This window comes from Pungitius pungitius, chromosome 9 (assembly GCF_949316345.1).
Source record: "Pungitius pungitius chromosome 9, fPunPun2.1, whole genome shotgun sequence".
Classification (NCBI taxonomy): domain Eukaryota; kingdom Metazoa; phylum Chordata; class Actinopteri; order Perciformes; family Gasterosteidae; genus Pungitius; species Pungitius pungitius.
The window spans coordinates 16,671,747-16,687,921 of NC_084908.1; the positions used below are offsets into that span (position 1 = coordinate 16,671,747).

Here is a 16,175-nt window from a genome sequence, read left to right on the forward strand (position 1 = left end):
GAGAGAGAGCAACAAATGAGGGCTGCTTTGCACTAAGGAGGGGGGGGGGGGGGGGCTGGGGGAGGAAATTACACATCTTATGAGTAACAGGCAGAAAAGCTGCTCGTGCCAAGTCCTGGCCGCAGGATGAGACCTACTAACACTGTGTGTGTGTGTGTCCTTCAGTTCCCTCCCCAAAGAAACAGCAATTAATTGCATGGGTGAAATCATTTGAACATGAAGTCATTCGCCTGCAGGAGACGACAGCGGAGACGGAAAACTCGCGGCTCGCCTCTCGCCTCCCACGTGGCGTGCATCGGGCCTTCGAGTTGCTCCGCACGCAATCCCCTTGGTGTCGTGTGCGGAGGACAGGTCTCGTGGGGATACATCCGAAGCCTCGTCGATTTCATTTAGGCGCCGGCAATAAAAAATTTTTTTTTTAAAAATAAAAAAAGGTACGCGGATGTCATTTTAAGGCCACGCCGGGTGAGAGCCCGGCTTACGCGCTGGCTCAACGCGAGCGACCGGGCTTTCAGCGCCACTGGCCTACTTCCCCCCCCTCCTCCTCCTCAAACGGCTCCCCCCGCCTGGATCGCTTAAGGAGCCGTGGCGTCAAACCCAAAAGACAGCCGAACAAAAACAAAAAAAAAACACCAATCCCACCACGTCGTGACCCGAAACGTGAACGTGATATGACAACATTTTATAATCCGGCATTTCCAACACCGTGATGTTCAAATGGCTCCAGCAGATAATCTGTCCGACTCAAATCCCTCTGGTGCTAGTGCCGATATGAGGGAGTGAGCTTCTGATGATGAAGATGAGAGGATACAGCGAGGCCAAATGCGTGTGTTATATCATGCTCTCGTTAGAAGATATTCAAGCAACATTCACATGAAGTGGTACGACACCGTTTAGGATGCAGCAGGCATGATCTGCCGCAGATTTGGCCAAATCTTTCTAAATGTCACGGTGGTGTTGAACATCTGTTGGGCTTGCAAGGGGTCTGCCAAGTGCTTAATGCTCAATTTAAGTAATCTATCGTTTCCAGTTTGACCAAATTATTTTTAACAGATTAAATCAGTTTACGGCCTTTTCACTACAGGACTGTTGTTAATACCTTAAGTCTCACGATGGCCTACAGATGAGCACGTTTCACCATTCAAAAACACAACTTAGAGAATCCATATGAACTGCATGCTCTCCAAACTATGTTTTACGTTTAGGTATTTTAACAATAAAGAAGTGCAAAACTCCGATGCCCAGCGTCCATTGGGAGCAACGAGAGACGGCGCTCGCCAACCTCGAGGCTCCCGAAGGTTGACCCCCCCCCCCCCCCCCCCCCCCTCCCCCTCCTGTCCAGCAATTAATTAATTATTTCTATTCAGTGTTTTACTCCTGTCGAAACAATATCTTAAACCCCCTCCAACCCTCTAATAGAGAATCCTTAGTTTCTAATTCCTAGACCTAGAAGTATGCACGCGAGGTAAATGGTTCCCGATGGATTCGCCGGCTGAAGAAGTGAGAACACGTTTGATTTTCTCTTGAGATATGTCAGCGTACGCGCCAATGTCTCAGATTAGAAATGGGCCTACAAATATTCCGACACCCAAAAAGGGGTCGGCGGGGGGTTAACCAGCTAATTACGTGTCAGCAGGAAGTCCAGCAGCCTTGAGTGTGAGCAAAGGGAGAAGAGGACGAAGCCTGCAGACGAAATGCGGGGGCTGACAAGTGACCCCGTACAGTGGAGCAAATAATGTTACTTGTTGGATGGATACAACTATCATGCTGTATTTCATTCCAAAACATAGCCAAGGAACAAAAACACACCATTATGATACAATAAGCAAAGAAGGCATCGCAATCCCAGAAACGAGTTTGCAAATTTCCCTTTCTGTTTTCCTCGTTTTCAAAGTCATTTTTTTGTGTTTGTTGTATTGTTGGTTGTCCCTGCGGCACACTATTGTACATCAGAAACAGTGGACAGATACCACTTGGTGGGTCGGTGGAGGACCATCGGTCACAGTCGAAGGTCGAGTGGCGACAGTGATTCACGCGCTGAATACAATCCCCTGAATCACACTCACGTCACACGCCATGAAAATAATAATAAACGTTGTTTTGGTGTTGGTAAACTATGTTTGTATTGAAAGATTGACCATCAGACGCCGTTTTCTACGTTTCCTCTCCCCTGCCTTCCTTACACGAAGGAACAAACAAAAAGGCAGAGGAGCGGTGCAGAGAGATGTCTTAACAGCTGGATTTCTAAAAATATCTTCAGAGCTTTTGATTTAAACAGTGTCCGACAGTCATTTTTTACACAACATTAAGCGTGACAAGGCACAAGCAATATTCTGTTCAACACATCATTGCCTTTGTTGTTCCGTTCATTTGCTCAAGGACAGTAGATAACTCACGTGGATACATGTGTACAATAAGACATTAAACATATACATTAAACTAAACACGGTTGTGCAATCCCACAATTTACCCCCTAAATAAGGCATAAAGAAATAAAGAAATTCACAAAAACCAGGAAAGGACGACCATCCATCCTCCGATTTCACTCATTGAAACATGCCTACATGCACTTGGAAGACTTCTTGAAGCACGAAACAGCTTTTTGACCCTTTTAAACATCTGGCCGATAGGGAAGCGTTACATAAAGTGGTCTGTTATGCACCTCCTTAACGGTCTATCCGGCAATCTGCCTTAAATTGCACGATGGCTGCTATTGTCAACATCAGGAAAAGGCTGGTCAGGAAATGGTGCTCATTAGACATCCCACCAGGCTTCAGGATTTTCCCTGAGCAACTTTGACCCACTTGAGTCGTCCGCCGATAGAATGAGATGTTCAAAATGAAGGCTTCACTAAAACATGGCTTATTGACTGCATGGATTTCCACTTTGTGGGCTCTCCGTCTGGAGCGAGATGTCCGGTTTTAACTAAATTCCTGCAGGAGCTTTTCTGGTAATGGCCACTTCCAGATAGCAAGCATGGAGAGTAGTGATTGGATCGTAGGGGCAAACAAAGAATTTGTACTCTTCGACACGGCAGCACCGACCGTTTGAGTTTGCATAGTGGCAGTCAATACAAAGGTTTGCTCTGGTGCAACATGTTAGATATAGCAGCTGCATCAAGGAAGTGAAAAAGAAAAAAAAACATCCAGCCTGCATGAGTGCCTTCAATTTCAGTACTATATGAACTTTGCAATTCAGACGGTTCTGTTCATATTGAACAATTTGAGGAATAATCAAATGAAAGCTTCCTTCACTTTCAATGCAAGTGAAAAGAGAAAAATAATCTAGCATTGGATCAAGAGGCGAGACGTGACAGGATTTGAGCAGTTCAGCGCCCCGGCCAACCAACTTCCTGGAGGAAACACAAAATGGGAAACCAGGAAACAGGAAACCGTCCGCAGCGAACCTCGTCCCGGTACCTTCCTGTAGTTTGCGCCCAACTTTGTCATCGTAGCTTCCGAAAAAATCAGTGAATGAGAGAAAGAGTGAGAAAAGCCAAACATTCGCGTACAGGATTTTCTTATCAAAACAAAACAACAAAAACAATCATTTGGACTTTGAGACAAAAAGCCATGTCTTTGCATGACAGTTGCCTCTGGGATTTCCAAATTCACTGTTGAACCTTGATGACTTGGGCATAATTCAATGCAACATCCGTGATGCAAGCTGCCAAAGCAATAACCCCGGAGATGTTCCAGCAGGAACACATGTGACCTCTTAACATTTACTTTGAGAGGCCTCTGTGACCAGGTGCCGCCTGTCTGAAGGGGCCTGTAGATCTATGATGGCATTGCCCGACGTTTCATGGGTTACTGCAGCATTCTTTAGACGTCTCAAAAACAGCCCCTTGACGTGCATTATGGCAGAACAACATGCCAATAACAGAGAAAAACAAACAAATTTACAGATTCAATCTAAAATGGGGTTATTATTGACCAGTTAGTTTCATATTAACATTGTGTGCATCATTTTCCACCAAAAAAGCTATGTTTTATTATTATCTGTGCAATTTACTTACAGTTAAATGTAAATTGTAAAGGGGCGAGATAATCAGTTATAATGTGTTATAAAGTAACTAAGTTTCAACTATGGAATGCCGTTTTAGTCAAAATTAAATAAATGAACAAATACACGGTAATGCATAATGACACTGCATTTCATAATAAATAAATGAATAAAAACACGGTAATGCATAATGACACTGCATTTCATAATAAATAAATGAATAAAAACACGGTAATGCATAATGACACTGCATTTCATAATAAATAAATGAATAAAAACACGGTAATGCATAATGACACTGCATTTCATAATAAATAAATGAATAAAAACACGGTAATGCATAATGGCACCGAATTGGGTCGCCTCTTGTCATTAAGGGGTAAAGGTGGGTCCCGGAGCCAGACAAGTTGAGAACTACTGGGCTAAGCGACGTGAGAGTGTTGACATAATGGAAGACATCGGTGGGCTCCGAGATAGCATGCTAGCATTAGCGGATCAAATCGATCAACATGGGTTATCTGCAGATACTATTTTGACACATATTGAGGGTTTTCTGGAAGTACTAGGGCTTGCGGTTCCGACTTCGGCAGCTCTAGACAAACGGCCCACCAGTTGAGAAACACTGCCTTAGCCAGCCCTTTTTGCGCACGTCTCCGTTGTCTGTTCTGAATGTGATAGATAGCCACGCCCCCTGATTTGCATATAAGAACGTGAAATGAAATACTGGGTCATTATGCATTACGGTGCCATTATGCATTACCGTGTTTTTATTCATTTATTTATTATGAAATGCAGTGTCATTATGCATTACCGTGTTTTTATTCATTTATTTATTATGAAATGCAGTGTCATTATGCATTACCGTGTATTTGTTCATTCATTTAATTTTGACTAAAACGGCATTCCATATTCAACAGCCTGCATTCATTATGTCAACAGCACCAGCTTCAAGAGTACAGAGAGCCACACACAGACGTTATCATCATCATCATCTTCCACCTCAGCCACGACTTCACATGTCCACCAACACCTCTGCCATGACCGTTACATGACACAGGCGTGATGAGTCATGACGGTTTTGCCCCACGTATCCCAGGTAACCTGCCTATCTTCAGCTGTATCAGAACCTGATACATCACTGACTAAATCATGTCAACAGGGACACTCGACAATCTACTCAGTATTATGGCAGGTGATTTAATGTCTGTGTGAATCAATGCACCCAAAAGAAGTTCATCAATTTTGGCCTTTGCACACACCTTCCAAAAGCTTTCATCCTGATGCAGAGCCTGGTGCTTCAAGCAAATAAAAAAAAACTAAGCACTGAACCACTTGCTTACATTTTAAGATAATTGGAGAAATTCAATTACGGGAAAACGCAACACAACTTTTTTGCTTAGTCACCATTGATGGTTGTCTGCAAATGGGATCCTAAATGTTATGCTCTAAAACGCAGTGTGAAAAAATCTCAGCAGTGGAAGAATATCTCAAAATCTTTCAGCATATGACTTAATCGCCTACTAGTGTTCACTGTACCCAGGGCAGATAGAAGTAAAGGGAAACCCGTCAGTTACTACGTTTGACTGGCTGACGAGGGTTGTCCCACTCAGGAGGTGATCACTTCCCGTTTCTTGGTCTGCGAGCCACTGAGAAGGAGCTGCGGATGCAAGGCACCGATATTTAACAAAGCTTTACTTCATTTACTCCCTTCCGCTCTTATGCGTCGCCCGTGTTCCCTACAGTCAGCGCCTGGTAACCGAGGAGTTGCTGATGCAGAGCGTGTGAAAGCAGGTCGAGGCCAGAGGAAAACATCGAGAGGTCGACAGCTCTGGGATTTATCCAGACTTAAAAAGACACATAGTTAATTAAAGCTGGCACATCAACCAATAAAAAAGACAAAATATTTCTCAAATGAAAAATATTAAAACGATGGACGACAAATATGTTGAGTGTTGCTGCTTCTTGTTTGTAAGAACCGTTGTTCTTGTTATCAATCCGAAGTAATATATATATATATATATATATATATATTTATATATCACCTCGAAAAGACCCATTTTCAGCTCGACAGCTAGTAATGAATACCCATGGTGGTACTTTGAAGATCCCAATTACAAAACAATCATTGATAAGTAGAATCATGCAGTCTAAACCCATGACTTATAGAGAGGAATAGGTCACATGCTCAAACTATTTGCTTATGGAGCATGCAGAAGAAAAAAAAAATGAAAAGAAAACTAAAAGGTCAACCATGTGCATGTGGACAGTGGCATCCCCATCTGTGCATGAGATGGAGTATCTGAGCTGCGTCTGCAGCACAGCGGGCAACGACTCCCCACTGCACAAACTCCAAAAAAACACATTTGCTGAAGACATAAGTGTTAAATCAATAAAAGGTTCGACATCTTGTTTTTTTTAATAGCAGAACTGCCCAGAACTCAATGGAGTTATCCCCTAACTTTCTTACTGTCATCTTGAAAAGGTTATTTGAGTGAGGATCACAGATTATCACTTGTGACTTAGAAATAGATTTTTAAAAATCCATTATTATCGCAATGTGATGCAAGTCAAATGGAAATTTAAAATTTGTGTTGGGATTCAAGCGCTGTGCAATAAGGCTCTAACGAGCTTCTGTGATCTCCCCCTCCCAACGACACGATGTTTTCCTTTGAGAAGCCTCCCCCACGGGGACGAAGGTGAGCCGGCACCTCAAGGCTTCGCCATTGCGTTTCTAGAACACATTAAAAAGGAAAGCAATGCAGATTGTGTTTTAATCGTCACAGTCAATAACCTTTTCCAGCATCCCCCCACACGGAAACTTGGCTGGCAGGCGAGCAGAATTAGCATAACGTCACACGTCCTGCTGTGAGGAGAAAACAGCGGGTTGCCCCCCCACCGTCCCCCCTTCACTTTCTCTTGAGGAACATTCCTAACCGGACGACCGGAGCGGCCTCATTTCTCACTTTTAGGCCATAATAAAAAAAGACTCAAAACACTTCCGAATTATCTCCATGGCATCATGATCTGCATCCATCCGGCTTTGGAGTTACACGGATCCGGACAAAAGTTTGGACACTCGTTCTCATTCAAATGGCTTCTTCATTCATTTTTTTTAATTGAACAGCCGATCAACAACCTGGAGAGCGAGCTGCGTCAAGAGAAAGCTCTTCACTCCGAACGTGGCTGAAAAGGCTGCGAGGCGATTACTCTCATCGCGCCCACACTGACGGCCAGGTAACCGCGAGCAAAGGGGAATTCACTCCTATCGTCATGCCAACATGAGTTTATTCAAACGGCCTTCATTGAAGGACGACGGAGGCTGAGGATCGATCTTGTAACTATTACTCAAACTGACCTCTGACCTGACGCTACTAAATGCTGATTTTGTAGAAAAAAAGAAGGAAAAAAAAACCTTTTCTTTTCCTAAATGGATGCTTGTTTGCCCCCGATTTTGAGATGGTTATCTTCCTGAATTATAATCATTTCCTTTCAATCATTCCCTGTTTCTCTGAATTATCAAAATCGCTCCAAGTTAAATCGGGTTTAATAATTACTGAATATAAGTTTTTAATTTACTCCAGTTATTCCTAGAATGGTACAGTATTACATAACAAGCATTCTGTTAAAATGCCTTTAAGAACTTGCCCTGTTTATAGAAAAACCAATGAGAGGATAGATTTAGGCCAAGACGTTGACTACTTTATGGCCCCGTTTCCTGAAAATAGGCAGCATCAGAGGCAGAGAAATAATTTGTAACTGGTTAATCTTACACTTTAATCATTAACAGCAAACATGAATTTCTAGGATTTGAATGGAAAAATGGAGACTGCCGTTTTACAGACAAACATTGCTCACTTGGGAAATATGGCTTCATCGATCTAATGAAAGCCAATTATGAAGAATGTCAAGCAGCAAATGAAAAAAATAAAAATACCACAAAATTTCTATTTTTCCAAAGTATTGTATTACAAACGCATTCAAACAACAGATGAGTTATTGACCAATATGTCTTCTCTCCACCAACAGAGACACTTTGGTGGGATCTCCTGCAGACAACAGCATTGCACCTCCATGTGTATCACATCCCAACAAATAACTGCATGATCCAATTAGTTTAAAAATAAGTTACAACCGCGGCTCGTTGGGCTGAAACGTGTATGACCATTGAAACTTGTGGATTATTGCGTGCTGTGTCATAATACTGTGACAGCAAGCACACATTATCCCTAAACTCACCACTCCAGAGTCCCCAGTAGGTCTTATTGCAACAAAGAGACCAAACAATCCCCATGAGCAGGGTGAGCACCAAATTGGTGTGTGGTACAAGCGTTCATAACGGAGTAGAAAATAAATATACATCAGACTTCCACAAAGCTCCATGTCTCAAGTACTATTTGCATGGTGCAAAACACTGCAGTGTTGTCCAACGTTGTTGAATCCAGAGGCCGTGAGCCTGTTTGTCAGCACACAGCGGGTGAGGAGGCCTGACGGCAGCTCAAGGGCCTAAATGGTGTCTAAACTACACGGACGTCCAGGTGAAGCTGAAGTGCAGGCTGTCCATCCTGTGGGTCACCCTCCAGCTGCTCACCGGGTGAACAGTTCAACTACAACAACAAAAAAAGATGCCCTCTTCTTTCAGTGGAATGAAAACAGAGAATTTGTAAAAAAAAAAAAGGTAATATAAATAGAACTATAAACAGTGGCTGTTTGTTTAGACAACAGTCTCCCCACCCCCCAGCGATGGCTTTAAGCCACAGTGGAGACGAAGGGGAAAGGTGTGACCGTGGGGACGGGGGCTGATGTGACACAGATAGTGTTTCATTCATGTGTCAGATTAGAGGGCTCTTTGTTGCTTCCGGAGGGGCCGGACAGAGGACAAGGATCGCCCTTCGCCCGCTGAAGAGACGCTCTGTGGGCGTCCTTGCATTCCGGTCTGCATCATATGCGCGCACACGGCGGGGGGGGGGGGGGGGGGGGGGGGGGGCTGAAGCGATTATTGATTTGAAAGGCAGCGTTTGGTAATCGTTACACCTCCATCGCATAGAACTCTGCCGTTCCGATGGCATTCTTGTTGCTGAGAACTTAGTTTCTGCTGAAACCCCCTCGATGCTTCATAAGTGGAACAAATCTATAATTATGGTCTTGCGAAAATTACTTTATTGTATAGAAATGTTCCTGATACCTCATCTCCCCATTAAACGGCAGCCATTCTTAGTTATTCTCCTTAGTGGAGGCAGAAATAGCCTCTGCTGATCTGCCGATAGCAAAGCTAGTAAAATCAATTTCACGATTCCAAAACCTGATCCATCAGGAATTCGAGTCACAGCTACTTTGCATGATTCTCCCCTGCAGTGGTTTAAAAAAAAAAAAAAAACTATTTTAAGAAAACAGAGTAGGGGCAGTTTTAGAACATTTAATTTCAGTTCTGACAGCACGATCCTCTGTGTCAACATCAAGCAGAGACTGAGCCAGTTACTACAAAGAACAGCACCTGAAAATAATTTGAAATAAAAAAATAATGTAGCAGATTTTCTCTTTGACGCTTGGAAGTAAAATTCAGAACAAAGCAAGGTGGCTACTTTTCCTGCAGTTGCGACGTCCAAATGAAACCAAATACAGGCCCGTAGCATGAAAGATTTACAGACCCGAAACATAAGAGGACCTTTATTCTGGAGCCTCGGTCGGGAGCAGATTCATGGGCTGCCATGATTATTTACATTTCCCATTAATCGGTGGATATTGAGAGAAATAATGTTGTGTCGCAAAAATGGACATTACATGAATTTTTTTATTTACAAAACACCCAGTTGACAACGTGCGGTTGCCCCTTGATACGGACTCTGTGCCTTTGGCGCTCTCCACCGACGCTGCGTTTACCAAAAGTGCCCGGGGTGCATTTGGTCTCCCCGACAAGCGGCCGACCATGTGACCTCGACATCAAGGGGGGGGGGCGGGGGAGGTCACATTCCACACAACAAAGTCACCCATCTCCTTGCGTCCCTTACCAGGGGGAGCCGTGAGCACAGCGCTTTGCGTTGGTCAATGGTTTACAGAGAGACTTCCAGGATACTCGGGAGGAAGGCGGCGTCTTGATGCGAGTGAGATTGGAACAGGCGGCGCATCGGGATCTTTGGTTCATCGTCAGGTCATGTTATTGACATGTTTTGATTCATTAACTGAAATACGGGGTCGCCCACATGGACCTGAAGGGAAACATCCCCGTCGGCATATACAGGGCATACACGGACTAGTGTGTTGCTTAATTGGTTATCAAACGACTTGAGTCTTTTAAGGATTTGGGGATTGGGTAAATGTGTACCTTCAATGTAAACTGACAGCCAGCTCAGCTGTTTCCTAGCTTAGCCCGTGCCCCGGATGTGTCGACTGAAGATGACATCAGAGTCGTGGGGTACACCGCTCAGAAGTTTGGGGGGTTTTTTGCAAACCCGGGGAGGGAGAAATGACACGGCGCTTTGCCGCTTTCGCCGTCTCGTTTCGGTTAGCGAGGACGAGAAAATCAAAGCACGGCTGCTTCCTGTAAAAACTGCAGTCTGCTGCGTACAGGAAAGGAGCTCACACACAGAGTGACTGTACGCTACCAACCTGCCATAAAAAAAAAAAAAGGTAAAAAAAGGTAAAGACAAGTCAAACATTAACAGAGCACAGCAGACGCCCAGATGTTTTTCTGGCAGAGCTCGGGCTACAACTCCAGTGACCATTGGACCATTGGGAATGTTGGGATCCTGCGAGATACGTTTGTGTGATCTTTGGGCCTGGCAGCTGCTGCCAAATGTTTTGTCCAAAACTAGTGTGGTTTGGATTTTGGGGGGGGGGGGAGGTTTCGGTGCCACAAATTAAACAATTAGACGGCAGAAAGCCTCATAGGGTTGAGAAGTAGGGCGTTGATTCTCGGTGGAATGGGAGCAGCCCTCTCATCATTATAATTAGTCTTTTTTTTTTTTTTTAATCATTGTGAATATTGCCGCTTGATATACTATAATAACCATCTAACATGTGTATATCATTGCGCCTATGCCTGCCACTGAAAAGCGGAAATGCTGTGCTTACGCCTGGTTTTTTAAGCAGGAAATGAAATCCACTGCCTCCTGCGCCTCACCTGCGCTTTTAAAGACAGGTACGAGCCAGCCGGCCGTGACAAGGCAGGCGACAATTCTCGGTAGCAGGATACGAGAGAAAACCGTAAATGAGTGGCTGTGTGTAAGACACTCCACCACACAGAGTCACAACCGCACCAGCTTAAACCTTAACAGTTGGGTTTTAAATGAAAAAAAGTTCAACTCAACTAATACTTCCACTCGAATGAAACAGACATATTGTGAAGCCCTCAACAAACGTTCACACACACACACTAGTGCCACGTGAGCTGCGGCTTATTTGACTAAAGATTTGACGCAAAAACAATGTCAGCATAAAGAGCTTATTTTTTTTTTCTTCCCCCTTTTGTTTACAAGTCATCACATCCACTGTTAAGAGTCACGCTAGAATATTAAAGACACTCCTCCGGAGGCCAGAGCGAGTAGCGTTAAACCGAATACAGCGGAGGACCCGTCTACGCTTGGGGGAGGCTCCAAACGAGATAGCGCTAAAAGGAGAAGAGGCCGGCCCCTGGTAAATCAGATTACCGCCCAGTGAAGGCGCTGAGGATGCGGAGGGCGGCGAGCATAATGGAATGCACGGAGATCTCGCTCAAAGCCCTGAAATGACACGGACTGTGTTAAACACGGAGTCCAGGGGGGCTCAGACAGAGCTGCACACAAGATACTTCTGTCAAAAGAAATGCCTGGCTGACTCTGGGGGGCTAAAAAGGAAATCAAGAAGTAATTAGAGGCTCTCCCTTTCCCTTTGGCTGGGCGGCTGAAAACTATTCCTCCTTGTGATATTCGTTATATATTCCGTCTCACAAATCTAAAGCCACTAGGGAGTTGGGGGGGTGGGGGACTGTAAAAGGAAAGCTGTGACCAAGGATGTGAGCTATTTGAGGCTTCTCTATCAAACTTATCCATTCATTTCTTTTGAGTGCGGATCATTGATAGAAATTCTATATTTTTACCACTGAAGAACACAAATCACTTCAGCCAGCATGAGCCACTCAAAGTTGAAATCTTCGGCCTTCGCTTAAAACAAACACCCTGTTCTTCATGAGCAGACAATGACAGAAAACATTTTCCACTAAAGCTCTCCTGCCTCATTGAGAAACAGCTCAGGGCTGCAGCTGAAAAGCCGAGTTGATAAACCAATTCAATATTTGCTATTTCCAGCTTCTCAAATGTGAGGATTTACTGCTGCTCTGACAACTCCTGAGTGACATTTACTCATCTCCCCTGTAAGAAACCAAATTATTAATCAAATTGTTGAATTATAGGATACAATCTGTCAGTTTGAATCTTAGGGTCAACATGAAAAATGGTGGAATGTAGTTACTACGGCTGGAGGAGGATTAGCAGTGATACAGCCTCCTGAGGAGAAGTGTCCTCGCGACCTCACTGTGGGGGGGCGTGTGAGGAGGAGGGGGAGGGGGGGGCGCGGGGTTGCATTGGAGCAAAACTTGACAAATGACAAGATGAGCCTGCATGCCTTTTTCTCAGAAGGACTCCATTGTGTTGCCACAGCAACAAAGCGGTTTTTCCGGTTCCAGCTCCACCTTTCTTCCGGCTCCCCTTCTCTCACCTAACCAGCCAAAGTCTACACGAGCCTTCTCTCTCACTCCCTGAACTTCCTCGTTAGCCAGTGTGTCATTCATTCATTCATTCATTCATTCGCATGCAGGTGCTAAGAAACCATGCATCTCTGACTCTGGTGGTCGAAGGGCTAACGGTGCTGCAGGCATTCAAAGCTGCATATGGAATTTAGGGTGGCCAACAGGTATTAGACAGATAACACACACACACTCTGACCTGGATGTGTCACAAAAAGGCACCTGCTGATTAGCTTTGTGCCATGCTCACTCTCCTGACATTGCATCCCGTCTTATTTCATTAAGGACATAATAACTGCAGACTAGGTGTGTGTGACACACAAATAGGCCGTCATTTAGCAACTGCGCACCATTCCGTGAGGCATTTGAAAGTAGAAAAACAGTAAGACAGTTTACTCAAAAACAGCCACATAAAGACATCTACATTTCAACCAGAATAAAAGTAATTGCCCTCACGACTTCAATGCTGCTTCTTTTTTTCTAATGATATGCAGAAGAGGATGATGTCAGGCTCTTTGCCAAAACGCATTGAGATCTCACCGACAGCTGCCCCCCACACCGTGACACCGTGCCATCTGAGGCCCGTTCCTGAGCCCTCCTAATCAGCTTACCAGGTTGAACACCGTCTCCACGATGTCTCGGTTGGAAACTTCCCCAACTTCCACCAGGCCGGCGAGCACGGCGAATTTCATCTTTATACCCCGGATGGGCACCGCCGGGTTGAGCGCCATGGCGCCGGGTCCCGCGTCCGGTCCGTCGCCCGGCTGCGCAGCGCCCGGCGTCTCCTCGCTAGCCATTTGCTAAAGGGAAGAGGGAGGGGGGGGTGGACACAGGTAAGGCACCTGTTCACCTGCGGAGGGTTGTCGGGGAAGGGGAAGGGGGAGCCGATCGTCGCAGGAGCTTCGAGGGGTTTATGTCCCCTTCAACGTGTTTCTCCCCATTTAAAAAAGTCGGGGCAAAATATATATATATATATATATATAAAAAGCGCAGAGACAGCGTGTTGCAGGACTGAATGTGTATAAATGTGTCCCCTCGCTTCACTCCTCAGTGAAACTACTCCTGTCCTCCGGTCCCAGGCGGATTAATGTCGGTAAAAGCCGCGAGGAAGTCTGCAGCAGGTAACGGGGGGAGTGTGTGTGTGCGCGCGGGGGGGGGGGGGCGAAAGCAGGTGAAGAAGAGCTCGCCCTCAACCTCTCGTCCCCTCGGCGTGTTCCAACGTGGGTCGAGGTGACTTTAGTCTCTCCGTCGCGGCGGTGGAAGTTGCTTTTTGTCGCGGAGTCCAAACACTTCTCAGGTACCGCGGCTCGGGCAGAAGCAAAAACTCACAAACTGGAGGAGAAAAAAAAGGGGGGTGTGTGGGGGGGAAGGAGGTGGTGAGGGGGAGGAGGGGGGGGGGTTAAGTCCGTCAGCAGCTCGGGCAGAAGTCGACAAAAGGACGTGCTGTTCGCTTGGTCCCTCCCCGGCGAAAGTCTTCAGACGTCAACGTTAACCCCGCTGCGCCGCATTCGCTTCCTGATTCACCCCGGTAGCTTCAGCTCGTCACCGCCATGACAGTGTAGCCCTTCGCTGTGTGACGCATGCGCAGTGGGACGCGGTCTAGTCAGACCATTGGGCAGGTGTGTGTGTGTGTGTGGGTGTGCGCGCGCGCGCGCGGCTCAGGTGGCTCTCCCGCACGACGCGCCGCTTCCGTGTTGATTCAATAACGGCGGTTTACGTTTCATCATCATGACGCATTACATTCAAAACAAGTAGGCCACTGTACTTAAGTGCAATTTTGATAAGCGTGCACTCTACTTCCAGCTCTCGACCTTTCAGGGGGAAACAGTGTACTGTTCAATGCACTGCATTTTGACAGCGCGACATACTTGTCTATACTTTGTTGAAAGTACACCTTGCTTAAAATGACTTCTGTTGTTTTACCTTAATCACCATTTAAATGCAGGACTTTTTGTTGCAATAGTATTTTTAAACCATGGTATCAACTTTTCGATAGCATACGGCTACCTCTTCCACTAATGGAATTCAACAGTAATCTACATTGAAACTCCCATTAGATTTAAAATATTGGACTTTTTACTGTGCCACATTTATCTGACTGCTGTGGTTTACATCAAAGGATCATGGATTCCTATAATCTGATAATGTTCTAAACCACAACTGTATTTGAGAACAAATCAGCGTTATTGATCCACCACAGGAAGCTCATCACCACAGCTGCATGCTAGATACTCTGAGTAAATAAAACAAAAATACAGATGCATGACTATTTTGACTTTTGATTCTTTAAGATTTTGCTGCTATAATATAAGTATATCTGTCAATGTATGGGACTTGTATCACTTTGTGTAAAATACTCTTCCACCAAAGTGCAGTTAAAGATTTCCTCTGACAAAGTCCTTTTTACGATAAGACAACTGATTCTGCCTCCCAAACTACTCACAATTAAACATATATATTTAATCCTTCACTGCATTGCTTGTTTTTCACCAAATCATTGTAAGATATGTATTAGTTGTACAATACATGTCATACAACAGTTTCTAATTCAGAATCTGAAGGAGATATTTCATATATTTTGAAGCAATATACATCTGTAAAATTCCCACTTCAGAATGTGAGGGATACTAAAATGACCCAAATAATACATAAATACATTACCCTTCGAAGGACTACTATTTTTAGGTCATCTGAAATGTTGAACAAGTAGCTCATTCATGCTGTGATAAAAATATAAAGAGGGTGCTGAAAATGTAGTTAGAACTTGTTTTTTTTGCGGATCAACAGAACATTGACAGATGTCTGCCTCCTCGGGTAGTTGGAATCCAAAATTAAAGCAAAGTGACAGCTCTGCTTCGCTTGCCTTTTCGAATCACCTCCATCAGCCCATGCCATCTGAGACATTTACATATAGCTGCATGCGGGAGGGCCCAGTTTCATGTCAAATGAAAAATTGGATTAAAACCCAACCTGTGAAGGTATAATCCATAAACAGTGACAATATTATTGGTATTGGTTCCTCTGCACTCATTCTGGTGACTTTGAGTTTGCCCTGAAGAATCGTTGTGTAAATAATATGCCTGTTGTTGCCACAGAGGCAGCTGGCGTCACTGTCGCCACTAACCTCCCCCGTAAGCGTAGCTGAGCTCTCGGGCGCCCTTGGGTGTCATGGAAGCCAGCAGCAGCACCACCCAGGAGACGCAGACCTCGTCTCTGATGTAATGACCTGAAATCAGCAGACTTGTTCGCTGCAGCCCAAAGGAAGACCTCCTTAAATATGGCCTTCAAAGGCTGTTATTGACCTTTTGAGAGGGACAGAGATAATGAGACTCCAAGATTCAGTCAGTGGCATTGCAAAGTTTCACTGCAGTCGTCATCTGCTTTCTTTTTGCCGTTTGTAATTCTCACGTTTATCATTAGATTATCACTTCTGCAAATGAATAAGTGTGAAAGG

General features: G+C 44.8%; 1 protein-coding gene across 6 annotated transcripts in view; it reads right to left on the minus strand.

Moving 5' to 3' along the window:
- lrba (LPS-responsive vesicle trafficking, beach and anchor containing) overlaps positions 1 to 14,622 on the minus strand; it is a 152,715-nt gene extending 138,093 nt beyond the window's left edge. For 4 of the 6 annotated variants that reach the window (XM_037471216.2, XM_037471221.2, XM_037471220.2 and 1 more), the window contains exon 1: positions 13,333 to 14,621. In XM_037471216.2, coding sequence (XP_037327113.2) covers positions 13,333 to 13,518 — 186 coding nt within the window. In that variant the 5' untranslated portion in view covers positions 13,519 to 14,621. Of the gene's footprint in view, positions 1 to 13,332 lie in introns of all 6 variants that reach the window. The other 2 variants (XM_037471218.2, XM_037471217.2) reach the window with 1 other exon arrangement.
- Between the last annotated feature and the right edge of the window lie 1,553 nt (positions 14,623 to 16,175).